Source organism: Lactuca virosa, chromosome 6 (genome assembly GCF_052849685.1).
Source record: "Lactuca virosa cultivar CGN04683 chromosome 6, Lactuca_virosa_CGN04683_v6, whole genome shotgun sequence".
NCBI classification, from domain to species: Eukaryota; Viridiplantae; Streptophyta; class Magnoliopsida; order Asterales; family Asteraceae; genus Lactuca; species Lactuca virosa.
This window is the reverse complement of record NC_136431.1, coordinates 253308864-253325214: the sequence shown is the minus strand read 5'-3', so window position 1 is coordinate 253325214 and position 16351 is coordinate 253308864. Positions and strand designations below refer to the sequence as shown.

Genomic DNA, 16351 nt, shown 5'->3' with positions numbered 1-16351 from the left:
TTACGGAATTTGCTATGGAAAAATGCTACGGAATTTGCTACGGAAATGCTATGGAACTCAAATTGCAACGGATAGATGTCGTAGAAACTATCATAGCAAAATTGCTACGGAATTATAATTTCGTAGCTAAACAGTTTGCTACAAGAAATAAAGCTACGGAGTCTAATTGAAAATTTACGTAGCAAATTCCGTAGTTATTTGGCTTTAGCTACGAAATTTCATGTTTTTGCTATGGAATTTTTCCATAGCTAAATCGAAATTTTCTTGTAGTGATTCATCAACAATTTTAGATCCCCAATAGACTGGATAAGTCTGAGAAATTCTGTAACACCCAAAAATTCAAACCAATTTTAAACTTTTAAAAACATTTCAAACCATTAAAAATCATTACAACTTTGTTTTCAAAATGTATAATATCAGAGTTTTCCCAGAAACATAGACAAAACATGAAGAGCTGTACGATCACACCTTCGCCTTGTCGCGATCCCCTGATGTACCTGAAACAATAAACTGAAACTGTAAGCCCGAGAGCTTAGTGAGTTCCCCCAAAATACCGATACACATACAGTCCATATAAACATATCATAACAAATTGAAAAACATGTAATGGGTCCCCAGATTTACAGACTGGATTACCCCTGAGCCCATGGTACGAGTCTCCCTTTAGCCCGTAACTGGAATGCTCCCGAGCCCACAGTACGAGTCTCCCTTTAACCCGTAACTGGAATGCTCCCGAGCCCACAGTACGAGTCTCCCTTTAGCCCATAACTGGAATGCTCCTAAGGTCTGGTGGCTACCGCACGGAGCAGTACAACCTCAACCCATCCCACATAACATATAACATATCACATAACCACTGAGCATGCAATAATCATATAACATCACAGGTAGTCCTACAGGTCTACCTAACTGACATAACTACTAGCATGCAACAGTAACTTACACTCAACATCTAACACTGCTAGAATAACATATCCAATGGGCCGCCCTTGGTGCCTTAGACCCCTTAGTATATAGTGAGGATAACTCACCTTGCAACTGTCGTCTGAAACTAGAAAGCTCAACTCCCGGATCACCAACACGAACTCCACTACCTATAGTTACCATAAAACCCTTTTTCATAAATCTCCAAATTACCAGAATACCCTCAGAAGTCAACTGGTCAACTCTTGGTCAAAGTCAAAGTCCACAGTCAAAGTCAACAGTCCATGTTGACTCGACTCGTCGAGTGCAGTTCACCGACTCGTCGAGTCCTTCCTGAACTCGAGAAGTCGTGAAATCCTTGATTGGCTCGTCGAGTTCCCCTTTAACTCGCCGAGTTCATACGTGTCCAAGAATTGGGAGAAACCCTAGCCGACTCGCCGAGTCTTCGAACGACTCGCCGAGTTCAAGGCAATCTTCAACGGACTCGCCGAGTTTGTTCATCAACTCGACGAGTTCACGACCATCTTCATATGACTCGCCGAGTTGACTATGCAACTCGCCGAGTCCTTGTAGACCTTCATCCATGCAGACACTTTTTAAGCCATGTCAAGGTTCCAGATTACAGATCCAAGCTTCTAAGGCATGTTTAACACGTAAAGTTGCAAACTTTACACACATGCAAGGCCCTAAAGGCTCTAAATGACCAATTTAAGCTTCTAATGGAGCTTTACACCATAGGAGAGTCTCATCCTTGCAAAAGCTGGAAACTTTATGGACTTAGGACTCAAAAGAGGTTCGGATCTGAAGTTTCAACTTCAGATCTAGCTCTCATACCAACATCCCTTCATGAATAACTAAAGAAATCCCTAGTTTTCACATACGAATGATTCTAGAAGAAAAAGAGGTTAAGGTAACAGTTGGTTACCTCCAAAACGTGCCCAACCTGAAGTAGACTCTGGATCCACACGGAAATCTTATTGCTAGCCTCTTGATCTACAAGTTTCCTTCACAAAAGTCACTCCCCAAAGCTCTAAAACACTCTCCAAGCTCTCACTCACAGCAATTAGGGTTTCTGGGTCTCAAGAGGGTGATAGAGGACAGTGGGAGGCGCTAATGGTCCAATATATAGGGTGCAAAAACCCTGAAAATTAGGGTTTCCACTGCCAGCTCCTACTCGTCGAGTCCCATGCCGACTCGATGAGTCACTCATTAATTGACATGTCCTGGCCCGCTGCTACTCGACGAGTCATAGCGCCAACTCGTCGAGTAGACCTTCAACGTGAAGTCTAAAAGGAAAAATATTAATAATACCTGACGGTTGGGATGTTACAAATTCTGTCAAAGGTCGGGCCAAATCGCAACTCATCAATGAATGATTCTGTAATTGGGCAGAATTCTGAAGATCAAACGGAATCGACCAATCGGTGGTAGCTTTGAGAGGGTTGCTATCCAAAGCTAAAACCTCTAAACTGTCGAGTCCATGGAAGAAATCCGACGAAACTGAATCAAATTGGTCATAATCGAAATATGCCCACCTCAAATCCGACAACCCATTTAACGAAGGTAAAGCTCCGATGAACTGATTCTTTTGAAACCTAAATTCGTAAGCACTGACAATTGATTCAAATTACTCCGGCAAAACACCCTTCAAGTTCATACCCTCAGCAAAGCGGGGTCCCACCCTCTTCGAAATTCCTCCACCGTGGAATGAGAAAAACATCAAAATCTTGATTCTTCTTCTTCTGAAGCTTCATATCTGGAAAGGGGGTCGATTTTGATTTTATCTTCAAACCATATGCGTTTTGTAAACCCAGATCGAAATCAGGTTTTTATTTCTAAACCCTACACATTAAAACCGTAGCAGATGACGAATTAACGCTCACAGATTCAATCTCACCTTGCGAACAGAGTCTGAATCTGAACCACGAGTGAACCGAGTGATGTTCGACATTTACTAGCTCAACAACACACCCACCGGAGTTTGCAGGCCTTGTTATTCTCCAAATTGTTCATTGTTTTCTTCTTCATTCCATCTTCCTTCTTCGAAATTGTTGGAAAAAACAAACAAACCCAAAATCCCAAATTCTTTTATGAACAAAGTTCTTGAATTTTTGGTAACCATCATCATTGTATTGATAAGATTCTTCATCTTCTTCAAAATTTATAGTGGTGAAATGGATGATTGTAGCTAAAGACGAAGAAACGGGAAGTGGGTGTTATGAATCGATTTGGGAAACACCCATTTGAGATGGATCTGTGAATTGGATTAAATTAAGTGATATATTTGGAGAGAGAGAGAGAGAGAGAGAGAGAGAGAGAGAGAGAGAGAGAGAGAGAGAGAGAGAGAGAGAGAGAGAGAGAGAGAGAAAGAGAGAGAGAGAGAGAGAGAGAGAGAGAGAGAGAGAGACCTTTGCATATTATTTCATTTTTTTTTCTTTTTTTTTTTAATAAGTGAAAACATCATAAATAGTCCCTGTGGTAGTGAAATGACGAAAATGTCATTCATTTAACGGACAAAACTTAACGGAGTTAGCAATAAGGACCAACCGTCAAAATTTTTGAAAGCACAGGGACCATCTATGATGTTTTGAAACCACGGGGACTAAACTTCATATTTGGATAAACCACATGGACCATTTATGATGTTTTTTCTTTTGTTTTTTTTATGTTAGGGTTATTATACACGAGCCCAAGTTTACTTCTTGCCAACCTTTTAATTATTATATTATCTTTATCAACTCTTTTCATTGATTGCTTATGGGGTAGTGTTTTCGCATAATTAATTGGATAGGGACAATGTAAACAGTATAAGGGGTAATCGGTGAAAGGGTTGGAGATGACTAGAGTGTGTCGGTGAACATGTATTTTATATTTAAATAAAGGGTGTTGCTAAATTAAAGGGTGTTGCTAAATTGACACACCTATGAATAAGTTTTTTAAAAGTCAACCTGTAATAAACAATTTATAATTTACTTTTTCAAAAAACAATATAAATTCAACCAATAAAAAAACCTTAAAAATCAAATAGGGTGTCTTTTAAGCAATATTATAAGATCAACAAATATACCATCAATTTTATAATGGCATATACGAAAGTCACTCCCCAAAGCTCTAAAATACTCTCCAAGCTCTCACTCACAGCAATTAGGGTTTCTGGGTCTCAAGAGGGTGATAGAGGACAGTAGGAGGCGCTAATGGTCCAATATATAGGGTGCAAAAACCCTGAAAATTAGGGTTTCCACTGCCAACTCCTATTCGTCGAGTCCCATGCCAACTCGACGAGTCACTCATTAATTGACGTGTCCTCGCCCGCTGCTACTCGACGAGTCATAGCGCCGACTCGTCGAGTAGACCTTCAACATGAAGTCTAAAAGGAAAAATATTAATAATACCTGACGGTTGGGATGTTACAATTCTCCCCCACTTGAATTAGACTTCGTCCTCGAAGTCAGCTGTAGCGAATAACTCCGGGTAATGCTCCCGCATCTCAGACTCCGACTCCCATGTCCACTCGGATCCCCTCCGATGCTCCCATTGTATCTTTACCAACGGAACCTCCTTGTTGCACAGGACTTTCACTTTTCTTTCCAAAACGGCAATCGGCCTCTCAATATAATTCAGGCGCTCATCAACCTGAATGTCATCCAGTGGCACCACAGCCTCCGGGTCCACAATGCACTTTTGCAACTGCGAAACGTGGAAAGTACTGTGGATCCGACTAAGCTCCTCCGGCAGCTCTAGTCTGTAAGCCACCTTGCCAACCCTGGCAATGATCCTGAACGGCCCAATATATCGGGGACCCAATTTTCCCCTCTTCCTGAAGCGGATCACACCCTTCCAGGGCGAGACCTTCAGGAGTACCATGTCACCGACCTGAAACTCTAACTCGGATCGGCGTCGGTCAGCGTAACTCTTCTGCCGACTCTGAGCGGTCTGCAGCCGCTGTCTAACCTGCTGAATCTTCTCGGTAGTCTGCAAGACCACCTCCGTCCAACCCATCACCTTGTGACCAACCTCGCCCCAACAAACCGGGGTGCGACATCTCCGCCCATACAACAGCTCGAATGGCGGGGCGCCAATGCTGGAATGATAATTGTTGTTGTAGGCGAACTCTGCAAGCGGTAGGTGGGAATCCCAGCTCCCACCGAAATCGATGATACATGCCCTCAACATATCCTCGAGGGTCTGAATGTTCCGCTCGCTCTGACCATCAGCCTGCGGATGGAAGGTTGTGCTGAAGTGCAACTGTGTGCCCAACTCCTCGTGAAACTTCTGCCAGAAGCGGGAGGTAAACCTGACATCCCGATCAGAGACAATGGAAACGGGAACCCCATGGCGAGACACGATCTCGCGAACGTACATGTCGGCCAATTTCGCGGCCGATGAGCTCTCCCGTATGGCCAAGAAATGGGCACTCTTGGTCAATCGATCCACGATGACCCATATAGCATCAAATCCCTTTGCCGTCCTCGGCAACTTGGTAATAAAATCCATCGTGATTTGTTCCCATTTCCACATGGTGATCTCCAGGGGCTGAAGCTTGCCATGCGGCCTCTGATGCTCGGCCTTGACCATCCTACGTGTCAAGCACCTCTCGACGTACCAAGCAATTTCTCGCTTCATGCACGGCCACCAATAGCTCAAAATCAAATCCCGGAACATCTTGGTGGCCCCGGGTGAATAGAGAAATGAGACTTATGAGCCTCTTCCATAACCGTCTGCCTAACCCTGCCAGACATCGGAACCCAAACCCGACCGCATCGGGTCAATAATCCCTTACTATCCTGCTCAAACCGTGTATTCTCACCCTTGATCCTCTCCAGCTTCCAATTCTCCGGTCGCATGCCCTCAACCTGGGCATCTCTGATCAGACTCACAAGCAGGGAGTCCACTGATATCCTCATACATACCGCTGGGGTGGAAGACCCAGCTGACTTGCGGCTCAAAGCATTCGCAACCACGTTCACTTTACCAGGGTGGTAAAGGATCTCGCAATAGTAGTCCTTACATCCAGCCACCTGTGCTGCCTCATGTTCAGGTTCGGCTGATCCATGATATGTCTCAAGCTCTTGTGATCCGTGTAAATGGTACAACGGACCCCATAAAGGTAATGTCTCCATATCTTGAGGGCGAATACCACCGCCCCCAACTTCAAGTCATGCGTAGCGTATCTTGTCTCATGCGGCTTCAATTGTCGCGAGGCATAAGCTATCACTCGTCCTTTCTGTATGAGGACCGCCCCTAACCTATGATGGATGCATCACAGGACACCACAAAATACTCAACTCCCTCCGGGAGTGTCAAGACTGGGGCCTCGCACAACCGCTGTCGGAGGGTCTCAAACGCCCTCTGCTGCTTAGGGCCCCACCGGAAATCCACCCCCTTCCTCGTCAGACGAGTGAGGGGTACCGCAATCTTGGAGAAGTTCTGTATGAATCTCCGGTAGTACCCTACCAATCCCAAAAAGCTCCTGATGTCTGAGGGAGATTTTGGAACCTCCCACTGCATAACCGCCTCGATTTTGGCCGGATCGACCAAAATCCCCTCTTGGTTAACGAGATGTCCGAGGAATTGGACCTCTCGTAGCCAAAATTCACACTTCGAGAACTTGGCGTACAGCCGTTCTCGTCTCAGAACTCCCAACAACTCCCGTAGATGCTCCTCATGCTGCTCTCGGGTCTTGGAATACACCAAGATATCATCTATAAACACTATAACCGAGCGATCGAGCATCGGTCTACAGACCCAATTCATCAGGTCCATGAACACCGCTGGCGCGTTGGTGAGCCCAAACGGCATCACCACGAACTCGTAATGTCCATAACGAGTTCGGAACGCGGTCTTCTCCACGTCCTCCTCTCTGACCCTGTCCTGATGATACCCAGACCTCAAGTCTATCTTGGAAAACCAAGATGCACCCTGCAACTGATCGAAGAGATCGTCTATCCTCGGGAGTGGGTAACGGTTCTTCACCGTTAATTTATTCAACTCCCGGTAGTCAATGCACATCCGGTGCGAACCGTTCTTCTTCCGGACAAAAAGAATCGGTGCTCCCCATGGAGAACTGCTCGGACGAATGAACTGCTTGCCTAGCAGTTCCTATAGCTGTGACGATAGCTCTTGCATCTCTGGCGGTGCCAATCGGTACGGCGCCTTAGCGATAGGGGCCGCACCTGGCACCAGGTCGATCCTGAACTCGACTTGTCTCTCCGGAGGTATCCCTGGCAACTCCTCCGGAAACACATCTGCAAATTCCCTGACCACCGATACATCGGAAACCGAAATCTGATCCCTGACCCACGTATCTACCATATACGCTAGATAACCCGCACACCCGTGTTGAATGTACTGCCGAGCCCTGGCATCTGAACAAAACCCTGACCCCACTCTGGTGCCCTCGCCATATACAATCAGTTCTCCCCCACTTGTGGTTCGAACTACCACTCGCTGGCCCTCGCAATCAATCATAGCACCGAACCGACTGAGCCAATCCATGCCTACAATCACGCACACCTCCCCCATGGGGATCGGAATCAAATCTATCGGAAAGGACACCCCGAAAATCTCCAAATCACACCCTCGATAAACTGAAGAAGCAGAAACCCCGTGTTCGTTGGCGATAGACACTCGCAACAGACACTCTAACTCGCCTACTGGCACACTAAACTCCCTACTAAATGACTGAGATACGAAGGACCGACTCGCCCCTGAGTCAAATAAGACCAAAGCAGGCAAATAGTTCACTAAAAACGTACCTAATCACAGGTACAACAGATAAGTATACAGCAGATATAGAAAATGAGATAAATGATAGAAACATACCAGCAACCACATCAGGTGCTGCCCTGGCCTCCTCTGCGGTCAACTGGAAAGCACGACCCTGAGCCTTCGGAGGCTCTGCCCTGACTAGTATCCCATTCTTGATCCTCAAGGTAGTCGGTGCTGGAGCATGCGCCGACTTAGCTGCTAGCAACGGACAGTTGGCCTTAATGTGGCCAACCTGATCGCAGTGATAACATAACCTCATACCCTGAATCGGGACTGACTGGCGGCAGTCCTTCGCGTAATGCCCCGTCTTGCCACACCTGTGGCACCCACTATCAGCTCGACATACACCAGAATGACCCTTGCCACACTTCCCACAAGTGCGGATCTGATGACCCCCGGTCCTAGTATCAGCGGTCTTAGACCGCTTCGGCGGCGGCTGAGACTGTGTCGAGGCCTGCCGCTGCTCCCTCAACTGCAGCTCAATCTCTAACTCACGCCGTCTGGCGGCCTCCTGCAACTCTAGAAGAGTATCACATCGTTGGGTGGACACAAACTAACGGATATCCGTCTTGAGCAAGCTCAGATAACGGGTCATCTGACCCTGCTCTGAAGCAAACTCCGGGCAAAACATCGCCCTCTCAGTGAACAAACGGGTGATCTCCGTTACCGACTCCCCATCCTGTCTCAAACTCAGAAACTCCTGTGCCAAACGTTCCCGCTCAACCCGAGGAATATAACGGGCGCGGAACATGTCCCTGAACTGCTCCCAAGTAACAGCAGCTTTCTGATCATCAGTGTACGACCCAGTCGCAAGTCTCCATCAGTCCTTGGCCCCAGACCTAAGCAGTTTCAGAGCATACCTGACCTTCTGGTCAGCAGGACACGAGCAGGTGAAGAAACACCCCTCCACATCTTAAATCCATCTCATAGCCTTTATGGGATCCTGCATCCCATCAAAAGTAGGGGCTTCATGTTATCGAAGTCCCTGTACTGGAAGCCCCTACCAACTCCTCCTCCTGCCGCTGATACAGCTGATGCAGCTGCCGCGGCGGCTGTCTCCGCAAGGACTGCATAGCGCTCATCAAAGTACTCCACCATGGCGGTCTTAATCGACCCAAACATCTCTGGTAACTGTGCCCAGAACGCATCAGCAACCTCCTCATGCAGGATCTCTCGAATACTGGTATCCAACTCCTCTGTATACATCTGCACCACTGGCTCAGGTGCTGTTGGCCCCTCCTAGCCTCTATCCCCTGATCCTGATCCCGAACCGGATCCAGCCACAAAGCGTCTCGTCATCACCATTCTGAAACATACCACAAGATATCAGTTAATCCATATAAATAACTGGGAGCCAACTCCCGACTAACCCTAGGGATTGTGACTCACTTGGCACGCGTATGGGTCCTGTGCTTTCAGTAGTATGGGCCCCTACTACCTTCCATACCTACCCATATTTGTCTCAAGCATCAACGCAATTCCCTAACTGAATACACAACATAGCGAGCACTCAGTCCTCACTCCTAGAGGAATGCTAAATATCTCCTAACTGGCCTCTCGGCCTCACACAACCCACCTATCCATGAAACTTCCACCAACCCTGCAGCCCTAGTGTATGCTAGCCATAGATAACGTTGGACCCTATAGACTTTCGAATATCCAATCCTACCCTAAGCTCCCAATCAAACAAGAACAGAACAAAAGGCCAAATCAAACATTCTCAGGCTATAAGATCTTGGTTATGTATAACCGTGATGCATACACTAAGAAACTACAATAATGATGTCAATCTCATATAAAGGAAACCCTAGGCTAGCAGGCATCATGTAATTAGGCAATTCTATCATCCAATTCCTGAAGATCCCTAGCCTAGTACTAACATCCTATTCTAATATATCTCATAATCAAATAACTTGTATGGTATTTTGGGGTCTACTTACTGGCTCCGGCTGATCGTACATCCTGCATCCTCCTTTACTTATTTTGAAAACCTTTTTAAAGAAATTATTTTGAAAATCCTTTCTTTGATTTGAGACTGGAGTTACACGCATGTTCCTCCAATTCACTCAAACCAAGGCTCTGATACCAACTTGTAACACCCAAAAATTCAAAGCAATTTTAAACTTTTAAAAACATTTCAAACCATTAAAAATCATTACAACTTTGTTTTCAAAATGTATAATATCAAAGTTTTCCCAGAAACATAGACAAAACATGAGGAGCTGTACGATCACGCCTTCGCCTTGCCGCGATCCCCTGATGTACCTGAAACAATAAACTGAAACTGTAAGCCCGAGAGCTTAGTGAGTTCCCCCAAAAATACCGATACAAATACAGTCCATATAAACATATCATAACAAACTGAAAAACATGTAATGGGTCCCTAGATTTACAGATTGGATTACCCCTAAGCCCACAGTACGAGTCTCCCTTTAGCCCGTAACTGGAATACTCCCGAGCCCACAGTACGAGTCCCCCTTTAGCCCGTAACTGGAATGCTCCCGAGCCCACAGTACGAGTCTCCCTTTGGCCCATAACTGGAATGCTCCTAAGGTCTGTTGGCTACCGCACGGAGCAGTACAACCTCAACCCATCCCACATAACATATAACATATCACATAACCACTGAGCATGTAATAATCATATAACATCACAGGTAGTCCTACAGGTCTACCTAACTGACATAACTACTAGCATGCAATAGTAACTTATACTCAACATCTAACACTGCTAGAATAACATATCCAATGGGCCGGCCTTGGTGCCTTAGACCCCTTAGTATATAGTGAGGATAACTCACCTTGCAACTGTCGTCTGAAACTAGAAAGCTCAACTCCCGGATCACCAACACGAACTCCACCACCTATAATTACCATAAAATCCTTTTTCATAAATCTCCAAATTACCAGAATACCCTCAGAAGTCAACTGGTCAACTCTTGGTCAAAGTCAAAGTCCACAGTCAAAGTCAACAGTCCATGTTGACTCGACTCGTTGAGTGCAGTTCACCGACTCGTCGAGTCCTTCCTGAACTCGAGAAGTCGTGAAATCCTTGATTGGCTCGTCGAGTTCCCCTTTAACTCGTCGAGTTCATACGTGTCCAAGAATTGGGAGAAACCCTAGCCGACTCGCCGAGTCTTCGAACGACTCGCCGAGTTCAAGGCAATCTTCAACGGACTCGCCGAGTTTGTTCATCAACTCGACGAGTTCACGACCATCTTCATATGACTCGCCGAGTTGACTATGCAACTCGCCGAGTCCTTGTAGACCTTCATCCATGCAGACACTTTTTAAGCCATGTCAAGGTTCCAGATTACAGATCCAAGCTCCTAAGGCATGTTTAACACGTAAAGTTGCAAACTTTACACACATGCAAGGCCCTAAAGGCTCTAAATGACCAATATAAGCTTCTAATGGAGCTTTACACCATAGGAGAGTCTCATCCTTGCAAAATCTGGAAACTTTATGGACTTAGGACTCAAAAGAGGTTCAGATCTGAAGTTTCAACTTCAGATCTAGCTCTCATACCAACATCCCTTCATGAATAACTAAAGAAAGCCCTAGTTTTCACATATGAATGATTCTAGAAGAAAAACAGGTTAAGGTAACAGTTAGTTACCTCCAAAACGTGCCCAAACTGAAGTAGACTCTGGATCCACACGGAAATCTTGATGCTAGCCTCTTGATCTACAAGTTTCCTTCACAAAAGTCACTCCCCAAAGCTCTAAAACACTCTCCAAGCTCTCACTCACAGCAATTAGGGTTTCTGGGTCTCAAGAGGGTGATAGAGGACAGTGGGAGGCGCTAATGGTCCAATATATAGGGTGCAAAAACCCTGAAAATTAGGGTTTCCACTGCCAGCTCCTACTCATCGAGTCCCATGCCGACTCGACGAGTCACTCATTAATTGATGTGTCCTGGCCCGCTGCTAATCGACGAGTCATAGCGCCAACTCGTCGAGTAGACCTTCAACGTGAAGTCTAAAAGGAAAAATATTAATAATACCTGACGGTTGGGATGTTACAAATTATGTCAAAGGTCAGTCCAAATCGCAACTCATCAATGAACGATTCTGTAATTGGGCAGAATTCTGAAGATCAATCGGAATCGACCAATCGGTGGTAGCTTTGAGAGGGTTGCTATCCAAAGCTAAAACCTCTAAACTGTCGAGTCCATAGAAGAAATCCGACGAAACTGAATCAAATTGGTCATAATCGAAATATGCCCACCTCAAATCCGACAACCCATTTAACGAAGGTAAAGCTCCGATGAACTGATTCTTATGAAACCTAAATTCATAAGCAGTGACAATTGATTCAAATTACTCCGGTAAAACACCCTTCAAGTTCATACCCTCAGCAAAGCGGGGTCCCACCCTCTTTGAAATTCCTCCACCGTGGAATGAGAAAAACATCAAAATCTTGATTCTTCTTCTTCTGAAGCTTCATATCTGGAATTGGGGTCGATTTTGATTTCATCTTCAAACCATATGCGTTTTGTAAACCCAGATCGAAATCAGGTTTTTATTTCTAAACCCTACACATTAAAACCGTAGCAGATGACGAATTAACGCTCACAGATTCAATCTCACCTTGCGAACAGAGTCTGAATCTGAACAACGAGTGAACCGAGTGATGTTCGACATTTACTAGCTCAACAACACACCCACCGGAGTCTGCAGGCCTTGTTATTCTCCAAATTGTTCATTGTTTTCTTCTTCATTCCATCTTCCTTCTTCGAAATTGTTGGAAAAAACAAAAAAACCCAAAATCCCAAATTCTTTTATGAACAAAGTTCTTGAATTTTTGGTAACCATCATCATTGTATTGATAAGATTCTTCATCTTCTTCAAAATTTATAGTGGTGAAATGGATGATTGTAGCTAAAGACGAAGAAACGGGAAGTGGGTGTTATGAATCGATTTGGGAAACACCCATTTGAGATGGATCTGTGAATTGGATTAAATTAAGTGATATATTTGGAGAGAGAGAGAGAGAGAGAGAGAAAGAGAGAGCGAGAGAGAGAGAGAGAGAGATAGACCTTTGCATATTATTTCATTTTTTTCTTTTTTTTTAAATAAGTGAAAACATCATAAATAGTCCCCGTGGTAGTGAAATGACGAAAATGTCATTAATTTAACGGACAAAACTTAACGGAGTTAGCAATAAGGACCAACCGTCAAAATTTTTGAAAGCACAGGGACCATCTATGATGTTTTGAAACCACGGGGACTAAACTTCATATTTGGATAAACCACATGGACTATTTATGATGTTTTTTCTTTTGTTTTTTTTATGTTAGGGTTATTATACACGAGCCCAAGTTTACTTCTTGCCAACCTTTTAATTATTATATTATCTTTATCAATTCTTTTCATTGATTGCTTATGAGGTAGTGTTTTCGCATAATTAATTGGATAGGGACAATGTAAACAGTGTAAAGGGTAATCGGTGAAAGGGTTGGAGATGACTAGAGTGTGTCGGTGAACATGTATTTTATATTTAAATAAAGGGTGTTGCTAAATTAAAGGGTGTTGCTAGATTGACACACCTATTTATAAGTTTTTTAAAAGTCAACCTGTAATAAACAATTTAGAATTTACTTTTTCAAAAAACAATATAAATTCAACAAAAAAAAATCTTAAAAATCAAATAAGGTGTCTTTTAAACAATATTATAAAATCAACAAATATACCATCAATTTTATAATGACATATACGAAGAAAAAAAAAACAACGATTTTAACGAGCCAAATCAAAAAATACAATGATTATTTCAGGATGTTATCTTTGTATCTTCTTTTTCTTTTTTGTATATAAAATATTATGCATAAGTATAATTAAACATGTTAAGCATAAATATTATTTGATCAGATTTATATTACAACTGTTAGCTATAATTCAACAACATGGGATGTATCATGGTATTGAAGATGTGTTCAACTCCAAGAAGGTGAGGGTTTAAGTCCCGACGTTGACAAAATGAGTATTTTATCATAAAATTTTAGAAGGTATATATGTTAAAAAGTTCTAAATAAACAACATAAATGTCTGACATGAATGAAATATGTATAAGATATATTATTATTTTTGTGATATCAACTCTTTTTTAATGTATATTTTACGTAATCAATTTTTATCTCGTGATGAATAAGACATATTTATAAACCTTATAAATAAGGTAACTCAAATGAATATAATTGAAGATATATCATATATCTGCACCATATTCATTTGAAACCTATAAAAATTTTCAAGTTTCAACTAATTAATCACTATCATTCAAAACAAAATTAACTTATGTCTTATTTAATATTCAAATTAAGATAATATAAGTTATGCATATTAGGCTTTTAACCATATGATTTTTCATGTTCTAAAATTAATAACATACTAATGACTTTTAATTTCTTTATGTCGTACCAATATTAATAGTATATATAAATAAGATTTTCTCACAAAAGCCATTCATTTGTTTGAAAGATTATTGATTCAAATAAGAGGTGAGCAAATAAATTTTATTGCATCAATGATTATTACATTTGAATTTTTTTCTTGCGATAATAGTATTTGAGATGAGAGGTAATACGAAAAAAAAAACTAATAACCTCAATTGTTAGGAAAAAAGTGAGAATTTTATGATTTTTATCAATTTATCAAACATTTCTATAAATTCCTTTTGTAAGATTTGCGAGTATTCAATATGTTTTTAATACAAGTGTCATAATAGATGTTTTAATATTTTTACGTTATTAAAATGTGTACTATTTTTTCATACATTTTATTATTCGTTGTATATGGAAATCAACATATTTATAGTAGTTCATTACCAACAATTCTAAAAAGAAAATTTTCACAATGCATGTATTAATGGGACTATGGTTATATTACTTTCTTTTTACCGCTCTCATTACTTTACATACCAAATCATCATTTTTGTCATATATCATGGCATAATACTAACAAATATTATATATATATATATATATATATATATATATATATATATATATATATATATATATATATATCACAGTTGAGTGGCATAAATTAATAAAGTATTTTGACTAGTAATGGTTTGATGTTAAATAAATTTTAGTCGGAAATTGATGAACTTTTATATTAAAATAATATTTCAACGCAATTAACTAACTTTTTTTTTTAACTTTTATAATTGTTTAATGATCTTAGTAAAAAGTTTAAAAATTTTAATATTAAAATAATAAATCAATGCAACTAAACAACTTTTTACTTATATTTTTTTTTTGGAAACGGCTAACGATTTTATAAATGAGTCACACCTAGCAAGAAGCTAGATGAGCCCAGCAAGAAAAGTACAAAAAGGTTACAGGGGAAAGAAAAGGAATAAGAAGCAAAGAAATACACCACACTATGAAAGAGAAAAAGGAGACACGGTCCAATCACACCACCGAATACTTCCCATTGATCCCCTGTGTTTTAATCAATAAAAGACCAATGTTTGAATGTCATCAATAACCTGGGTTGGACTCCTTTTCTCCTGATTGAAAATCCTAGCATTCCGGGCTTTCCAAAGACTCCAGATCATCCTGTAACATATCATCGTAAGTATTCTCCTTTTCTTCGAACACTGACTCCAGTTGGCTGCAAAATGTAAGAGTTTCTCCATGCTATCAATACATCCCGGATTAGTACCACACCAATTCATGATCCAGTTGCGCACTATAACTGCTAACTCACACTGAGTGAAAATATGGTATGCTGTTTCGACACAATTCAGACAATAGCCACAATTTGGTGATGATGTTTGAACCCCTCTAACTTCCAAAGCCTGCGCTGATGGGATTCTACCCCATTTGGCCCTCCAGACAAAACACCGTACTTTGAGTGGGACTTCTTTCAGCCATTCAACTTTAGGATCGGGTAAGATAGGGGTAAATTCGTCCAGTTTATTCCGGAAAGCCTCCAACGTATACAACTCATTCACTCTAATTGTGCAACTCCAAGAATCCGGCTGTTTGATATACGAGTCTGCCCCAACGACGCTTCGAGATGACTCAGGTTTCGGTTCAGATGTGGTGCCATGGGATCCGACTTCCAATCCCATGTGAATCCATCGTTTGATATACGTTCACTAACTCGACATCTTTTCCTGCAATCAATGTTAAATAATTCCGGGAACCTCGATTTTAAAGTTTCGTTTCCCCACCAAACATCCACCCAAAACAATGTGTCATGTCCATTCCCAATCGCCTTTTTGAAAATATTGTTATGTTCCAATCCAACTTTTTGAACTTCATTTGAGGCCCCTGCTATGTTATTCCACACTCCACTTATAGTCTTTCTTGAAATTTGGTCGGCTGCCCGCTTCTTAAGATTGTGTATCCCATTGATGACGTGACACCACAAGGCAGATTGGTCCACCCTTAGTCTCCACCACCACTTGAACATAAGTGCAATATTTAGATTGCGAAGCGATCCCACCCCAAGTCCACCTTTCTCAAGTGAAGTAGTGACTCTATCCCACGATACCCAATGAATTTTGGATCTATTCTTGTAAGGGTCGAAGACATGTTGTAATATGTCGAAGTCATAAGATTATTTTACAAGGCATTTTATGTAACGAAGCGTATTGTTTAGTCCTTGTAATTTTTTGTGTGCTTTCATGTTTCCTATAAATAGG

General features: G+C 42.0%; 1 protein-coding gene across 1 annotated transcript; it reads right to left on the bottom strand.

Annotated features, from left to right (window-relative positions):
- Window positions 1-15110: 15110 nt before the first annotated feature.
- On the bottom strand, window positions 15111-15775 carry LOC145122449 (uncharacterized). The gene is made up of 2 exons (XM_079058052.1): window positions 15188-15775; window positions 15111-15140 (listed from the first exon to the last, which is right to left on the bottom strand). Exons 1-2 carry the CDS (start codon window positions 15773-15775, stop codon window positions 15111-15113), a joined length of 618 nt encoding a protein of 205 aa, XP_078914178.1.
- Between the last annotated feature and the right edge of the window lie 576 nt (window positions 15776-16351).

Bases quoted from the DNA above. Each gene is read 5' to 3' on its own strand.
- LOC145122449 (XM_079058052.1), bottom strand. From the start codon at position 15,775: ATGGGATTGGAAGTCGGATCCCATGGCACCACATCTGAACCGAAACCT. The intron at 15,141-15,187 runs GTTATTGATGAC...ATTAAAACACAG, and splicing joins AGAAAAGGAGTCCAACCCAG to GGGATCAATGGGAAGTATTC.